Source organism: Monodon monoceros, unplaced genomic scaffold (genome assembly GCF_005190385.1).
Source record: "Monodon monoceros isolate NGI ecotype Baffin Bay Population unplaced genomic scaffold, NGI_Narwhal_1 Super_Scaffold_3, whole genome shotgun sequence".
Taxonomy (NCBI): Eukaryota; Metazoa; Chordata; class Mammalia; order Artiodactyla; family Monodontidae; genus Monodon; species Monodon monoceros.
The window spans coordinates 102,314,990-102,322,925 of NW_021703780.1; the positions used below are offsets into that span (position 1 = coordinate 102,314,990).

The 7,936-nt window shown below is 50.9% G+C and overlaps 1 protein-coding gene across 7 annotated transcripts in view; it reads right to left on the reverse strand.

The window, feature by feature from the left end:
* ALDH1L1 (aldehyde dehydrogenase 1 family member L1) overlaps positions 1-7,936 on the reverse strand; it is a 45,611-nt gene that overhangs the window by 8,480 nt on the left and 29,195 nt on the right. For 5 of the 7 annotated variants that reach the window (XR_003796761.1, XM_029243439.1, XM_029243441.1 and 2 more), the window contains 2 exons: positions 6,911-7,016; positions 5,841-5,928 (listed from right to left, as the gene is read on the reverse strand). Coding sequence is in view for 4 of the 7 variants with exons in the window: in XM_029243439.1 (XP_029099272.1) it covers positions 5,841-5,928; positions 6,911-7,016 (194 nt within the window). In the remaining 3 variants the exon portion in view is untranslated. Of the gene's footprint in view, positions 1-5,840; positions 6,026-6,910; positions 7,017-7,936 lie in introns of all 7 variants that reach the window. The other 2 variants (XR_003796759.1, XR_003796760.1) reach the window with 1 other exon arrangement.

Consider the following 7,936-nt stretch of genomic DNA (forward strand, 5'->3'; position numbering starts at 1 on the left):
CTCCTGGACCTGCAGGGACCCTCCCCAACGTGGCCAGCGCCTACTGAGCCTCCCGGGCTGCTGTGCAATGAGACCTCAGGGTCACCTCTGCGCAGACTTGACGCAAGGCCTCTGCTGACGTCTCCTCCTCTGCTACTCCACTCTCGCTTCCCTGACTGCCCTTCTTCCACCTCCTTGTGCCCCACTTCCCTCCACTCTTACAACACCCAGTGCCTCTGGCTGCACTCTGGGCCCCCTTCTCTTCTCCATTCACGGTCTCCTCAGTCATCTCACCCCAGCTCACCTCTTCAAATGCCATCTGCAGGCTCACCATCCTCTAAATCTCTATCTCATGCCCAGCTTCCCTACATCCAGACCCATCTATCACTCCTCAGCCTGCTCGGCACCTCCACTTGGATGCCTTACAGCCTCTCAAACTCAGCATGTTTGAAACTGAACTCCTCCGCTTCCCCAGACCTGCTTCTCCCCCATATTCTCCATTTCAGTCAGCAACCTCTCTGTGCAGCCAGCCATTCAAGCCAACAGTCAGTCCCCACACCTGCCCTCCCCCAACCCTCCACTAATCAGCCAGTCCTGGGGCTCCTCCACCCCACCCAGTCCCCCCATCGCCATTGTGCACCTGCCTCCACGCCTGTAGAACTGCCTGTGCCCAGCGGCACCAGTGAAGGTCTGGTTTGGAAGGTTTGGAGTAGGACACTTGCATTCTCTCTAAACAGTTAAGGCTCCATAAGTGATTTTTTTTTTTTTTTTGCGGTACGCGGGCCTCTCACTGTTGTGGCCTCTCCTGTTGCGGAGCACACGCTCTGGACGTGCACGCTCAGCGGTCATGGCTCACGGGCCCAGCCGCTCCGCGGCATGTGGCATCCTCCCAGACCGGGGCACGAACCCGTGTCCCCTGCATTGGCAGGCGGACTCTCAACCACTGTGCCACCTGGGAAGCCCCTCCAAAAGTGATTCTGATGCTAATTTCATTCCCCCACCAATGTTTTGAAAAATCACTGCCTTGGGGAGAAAATATTTGCAAAAGATGTATCTGATAATGGATTATTACCCAAAACATTCAAATAACTCAACAATAAGGAAACAACCTAATTAAAAAACGGGCGAAATATCTGAAAAGACACCTCACCAAAGAAGATATTCATATGGCAAATGAGCACATGGGAAGATGCTCAACATCATGTTACCAGGAAAATTTAAATTAAAACAACAACGAGACACCCCTACACATCTACAGAACAGCCAAAACCCAGAACCTTAACAAAATGCCGGCAGCGATGTGGAGCCACGGGAACTCTCGTCATCGCGAGAACGGGGTAGCCATTTTGGGCGGTTCCTTACAAAACTAAACACACTATTACCATATGATCTGGCAATCGTGCTCCTTGGTGTTTACCCGCAGGAGTAAAAAACTTAACGTCTACATAAAACCCTGCATAGGGGGTTGGATACAGACATGCATAGGAAAAATGCCATGGAAGGTCAATTTATTCATAACTGCCAAAACTTGGAAGCAACCAAGACGTCCTTCAGTAGCTGATGGATAAACTGTGGTCCTTCCAGACAGTGGAATGTTATTCAGCTCTAAAAAGGAATGAGCCATCAAGCCAGCGAAAGACACGAAGGAAGCTTAAATGCATGTTACTAAGTGAAAGAAGCCAATCTGAAAAAGCTACACACTGTATGATGATGACCAAATGATATTCTGGACAAGCCAAAACTCTCGAGGCACTTAATAGCTCAGTGGTTGCCAGGGGTTGCAGGGGAGGGAGAAATGAATGGGATTTTTCCTCGTCCACAGAGGATTCTTAGGGCAGTGAATCCATTCCATCTGATACCACAATGTTGGGTAAATGTTGTTTTACACTCGTCACAGAATGTACAACAGCAAGAGTGAATTTTCATGTCAACTATGGACGTTGGGTGGTGATGACATGCCAGTGTAGGTTTGTCAACTGTAACACATGTGGGACATTATGAGGGAGACAGGGCATGTATGGGAATCTCTATACTTTCCATTCGATTCCTCTGTGAACCTAAAACTGCTCTGAAAAATAAAGTCTATTGAATAATAATAATATCACTGTTTTAGGCTATCCAAGAAATATTTATAAGAAGGTATCATATACTAGGTCACAAAGAAATTCTCCATTTTAGAAAGTAGAATTTTTACAGGCTATTATGGGTTGGATTGTGTCCCACCCAATTTCATATGTTGATATCCTAATACCCAGTACCACAGAATGTAATTTTATTTGGGAATAAGGTAGGTTGTTGTTGGGACAATGGTGTCCTTATAAAAGGGGAAACTTGGATACAGACATGCACAGGAAAAATGCCATGTAAAGGTCAAGTCCCAGGTCAGGGTGATGCTCTACAAGCTGGAAGAGGCAAGGAAAGGTCGTCCCCCAGAGCCGTTAGAGGGAGCACAGAACTGCCGACACCTGGATCTCGGATTTCTAGCCTCCAGAACTGTGAGACGATACATCCCTGTTGTTTAAGCCCCCTGGCTTGGGGTACTTTGTTATGGCAGCCCTAGAAAACTAATATACAGGCTGAATTCCCTAATTATGACATAGTAAAGCTAGAAATATCAGAACAGAATTTTAGGGGGAAAAAGACAGCTGAAAAAAAATCTCTTTTTACTTAGCGGGTCAGGGAGGATACCAAAATTACAATGACATATTTTTTAAGAATAATAAAAACATAAACACAATGTATTCAAAAGGTATGAGGTGAGCGGCTTCCCTGGTGGCACAGTGGTTGAGAGTCCGCCTGCCGATGCAGGGGACACGGGTTCATGCCCCGGTCCGGAAAGATCCCACATGCTGCGGAGTGGCTGGGCCCATGAGCCATGGCCGCTGAGCCTGTGTGTCCGGAGCCTGTGCTCCGCAACGGGAGAGGCCACAACAGTGAGAGGCCCGCGTACCGCAAAAAAAAAAAAAAAGGTATGAGGTGAGAGTCACCACCAAAGGCCAGTATGAGGAGCCCTATCGACAACTTCTCAGGCAAACAACCAAAACTGGTGAAAATCATTAAAAACCAACAATTTAAAGTCTCTGTAAATTTTCCTAAGGGCAGAGAGCAAGTGAAGAGACATTTATTCAGGAGAGTCTGTGGCACCTGAGCCGTGAACCACTCTCCCCTCTCCTCCAGCCTAAGCAGGTGTGGTCAGGAATGCAGTCCAGGGATGTGGCACCTCTGCAGGAGGGGAGGCCAGCAGTGGTTCTCATCTCCTCCAACCCTGAGTTTCAGAGGCCAAATTCTTTGTGAGTATGGCTCCCACCTGCCCTTCTTGTAAGGTGACAGCTCTTTCCCAGGTGTGGCAGGCTGAGTCTTCCAGGACCTCTTCCACCTGCCCCCAGCTCCTGCAGGGGGCCCAGCGCCTGAGGCCGTGGCTCAGAGATTTTGGCAGGGGAAGAGGTTTTCTATAAAAACAGAGAGCTCCAAAACACTCCCCAGAGGAACTGACTTTATTTGAAACTGTATGAGGAAGTTCAATCCTAAGGACATTCTCAAAAACACTGTAGATTTTGGAGGTGAACAATTAAGAGGAGGCTGGTAGCTCTATGGCAGCAATAAGATAGACCACAGGTCATTTAGTTTACCAGAGAGAACCAGGGAAGAGCCCTCTGAGTAAGAACAAACCTCAAGGGCTGAGCAAAGAGACAGGAATTTAACCAGATCAGACCGTGGAGCAGTTTATGCCCCAGGGTACTGTTGAAAACAATAGAGCAGCCAGCTTGCAGTGAGTGGAGCTGAGCAGCTGGTGTGATAACGACAGAGGCAGTCAGATGAGCAGACGGGGAGAGGAAGAGGCCCCTGTACACCGGCTGCCACTGGGCGACTGCACAGCCCACAGCTGTGCTCTCTGGGGGGTGACCTCACTGGCTGCACACTGCAGGGCAAGGAGACTTCTCTGAAACTATCCAGCAAGTCACTAAACAAACAAGAAAACGGTGAACACAAGCTCTGGAGAGGGGACAGGGGACAAGTACCCAGAGTTGGTATAATGTGTTACCTAAAATATACGTTTTAACAAAAAAATTATGAGGCATGCAAAGAAACTACAGAATGTGACCCATCACAGGCAAAAAGAGCAGGCAATATAAACTGACATTGAGAGGACCCAGATGTCACACTTAACAAAGACTTCAGGGCAGTGGTTATAAAGACGTTCAGGGCTTCCCTGGTGGCGCAGTGGTTGAGAGTCCTCCTGCTGATGCAGGGGACACGGGTTCGTGCCCCGGTCTGGGAGGATCCCACATGCCGCGGAGCAGCTGGGCCCGTGAGCCATGGCCGCTGAGCCTGTGCGTCTGGAGCCTGTGCTCCGCAACGGGAGAGGCCACAACAGTGAGAGGCCCGTGTACCGCAAAAAAAAAACAAAAAAAACAAAAAAGACGTTCAAAGAACTGAACAAAACCACATCTAAAGGCAGCTGCAATACGATGTCTCATCAAACAGAGAATATCAAGAAAGAACAAATAAAAAAAGAACCAGGAGCTAAAAAGTACAACTGAAATGAAAACTCAGTAAAGGAGCTCAACAGTAGGTTTGAACTGGCAGAAGAAAGAGTCAGTAAACTTGAAGACTAATGGAGATAATGCAATCTAAAGAATAGCGAGAAGGGACTTCCCTGGTGGCGCAGTGGTTGAGAATCTGCCTGCCAATGCAGGGGACACGGGTTCGAGCCCTGGTCCGGGAAGATCCCACATGCCGCAGAGCAACTAAGCCCATGCGCCACAACTACTGGGCCTGCGCTCTAGAGCCAGCGAAGCCACAACTACTGAAGCCTGTGCGCCTAGAGCCTGTACTCTGCAACAAGAGAAGCCACCACAATGAGAAGCCTGCGCACCGCAACGAAGAGTAGCCCCCACTTACAGCAACTAGAGAAAGCCCGTGGGCAGCAACGAAGACCCAATGCAGCCAAAAATATATAAATAAATAAATTTATTAAAAAAAAAAGAATAGCGAGAAAAAGAATGAAGAAGAGTTAAGAGAGCCTCATAGAAAAGTGGTACAGCAGTAACAACATCAATATACTCATAATGGAGGTGCCAGAAGGCATGCAGAAAGAGAAAACCACAGAAAAAAGTATTAGAATGAATAATGGCTAGAAACTTCCCAAATCTGATGAAAGACATTACTGTATGCATCCATGAAGCGGAATGAACTCCACATCAAATAACCACAAAGAGAACCACACCCAGATGTATCATAGTAAAAATGCTGGAAAACAAGGACAGGAGAAACTTTGAAAGCAGCAAGAGAAAACTGACTTGTAAATAAGAGAACTATAAGATCCACAGCTGACTCATCAGAGCAGCAGAGGCCAGAGGGCAGTGGGAAGATACAATCAAAGTGCTGACACTCAGCACAACTACCTTTCAAAAAATCAAGGCAAAATAAAACATTTCCAGATAAACAAAATAGTAGAAAATTTGTTGCTAGTAGACCCACCTATGAAAAATACTTAAGGAAGACAAGTGACCTAGATGGTAATTCACATCCATAGAAAAAAACAAAGGACACCAGTAAATGTGATTATATAATTATAGAAGACAGGGTAAATGCATATTTTCTTTCCTTTCTTAACTGATAATTCCCAGGTTGTGTAGTTTATTCCAGAGCACACACACATGTACAGAAAATGGAAAACATCTGGGGAGGCATTTGAACGCTAAACCCTTCCAGGTGCAGCTCTTCCCCCCCCTCCCCCAGGGCAGCATCCTCCACCTCCAGGCAGTCCTCCCCACCGCTGCCCCGCCCACCAGGGCACAACACACAGCAGGCCCTGTTTTGACCAAATGCACCTCATGCCCCCCGACCGCGGCCCTTACCAGATCCTGGCAGGACGTTGATCACGCCCTTGGGAATGCCAGCCTTCAAGGTCAGCTCTGCAAACTTCAAGGCTGTGAGTGGGGTCACCTGAGGAGGCAGGACAGGAGGGAAGTGGGCTCCGCTGTCCCCTGCTGGCGGCCGTCCCCTGCTCTCGACACCCCACAAGCCAGCAGCCGCTCCTCTTCTGGAGGAAAAGGGGTAACTTTTCCTCACCTGGTTCGGTGGTCCACACCCCACCCACTGCTGGGCCTCAGATTGAGAGGTGCATCTGTGGGTGCTCAGAGTTTGTGGGGGCTGGGTGAGTGGGGCCTTCCAGGGACAATTGCTTTGACCTCTCAGCATCCCCCCACGCTAAAGGGGGAGGTTAAGGGTCACCTCAGGGATTAGTAAGCAGATGTACGCAAATTACTGGGAAATTTGTTATGCGTGTTAAAATGCCTGAGAAGTGCCTAACTCAGGGTAAATACTATAAGCCAGTATCATTTTGCTGGTTTTTACTATGTTAATACCCTTGAGGCCAAATCGCCCCAGAGGAGCTGAGAGACCCCCTGGGCCCACCACCCCAGCATCTGACCTTCAGCTCCTAACTAAACCCTCCAAAGTACAGATGAGGGTTCGAGGCTCGTGGGGTGACCTCACCGCAGGGCACCCTGCTCAGGCCCCTTAGCCTGCATGAGGGACCCCGTCACACGGCTTCTCTGAGAGGGGCCTGGGTGGCGGACACACAGAAGCTTCCCCAGGATGTCTGGGCCCTGAAGCACCAGCTTTAACAGCAGACACCCAGGGCTTGGAGCCCAGATCCTGGTTCCTGGGGCCACACAAGGGAGCTGAGCTGGCGTCTGTGAAAGACCGCCGACCACTCATCAAGCAGCTACACGCACAGCCCGGCTAGCCTGACTCGGCCCCAGGGCCCAAACAACACCAGATCCGCCCAAGGCCGCCTCTGCCCCGTGCGCCAGCCCACAAAGGCCGCCCTCACCCGCAGAGCCCTCCTCCTTGCTCGTCACCCCTCACAGGTGCCACCCGCCCTCCAAGGCCTCAGGCCCCGCCAGGACGTGCCCGCACCCACCTGGGCAGGCTTGATCACCACTGTGTTCCCCGCAGCCAGGCAGGCGGCCATCTTCCAGGACAGCATCATCAAGGGGTAGTTCCAGGGGATGACAATGCCACAGACCCTGTTGGACGAGGGAAGCAGGCCTTCATCTCTCCGCTCGGCCTGGGTCCCGCGTGGACCTGCCACTGCCGCCTCTCCACTCCAGGGCCAGGCTCCTGATGCGGCACCAATGGCCCTGCAGAGGGACTGCTGACACCTGCCTTCCCAGGCCCTGATGGGGCAGTATGTCCAGTCTGGCAGTAGCCCCTCTTCCCAGCAGGGTGTGATGGCAGAGGACACTGCACAGCTTCTGATGGGACGCAGTCTAGGGACACAGTTGGGTACAGGCAGCACCAGGAGATGGGGAGGTGACAGCAGGCAGCAGGCACAGGTGGAAACAGGCAGGGGATGGGACTCAGGGGTCACAGGGGTGGCTGGGGGGACGCGGGAGAGAGTCAGGGGTCATATGTGTGGACCAGGAGGATGTGAGAGAGGGTCAAGGGTCCCACAGGTGGTTGTGGATGAGGGTCCTCCTGGGCATTAGGCCAGGGTCAGTGCCAAGGAGACAAGAAGGACGCAGTCAGTCTGGGGACCTGACGAAGCCTGCCTGCTATGCACTGAGAGATGGTGTCCAGGGTCAGTGCTTCCCCTTTGTCCCAGAGAAGCCTCTGGCTGGGCAGTGTCTCCATGGAGGGAGCCCCTACGTCCTAGGAGACCTACTGATGACACCTGTGCTCCCAGGAGGCATGTGGCCCTGCCTCTTCTTGAGCCTGTAGAACCCGGTGATGGCAGCTCCTCCCTGTGAGTCAGACAGTTAGATGAGCTTGTCCACATGGAGCCCCGTGCAGACCAAGTGACTGCTGTTTCATCATCGTCACTGCCATCTTCTTCATCATCTTCACCATCATCACCATCTTCACCGTCATCTTCATCACCATCGTCTTCATCACCATCGTCTTCACCATCGTCTTCATCACCATCGTCTTCATCACCTCCACCATC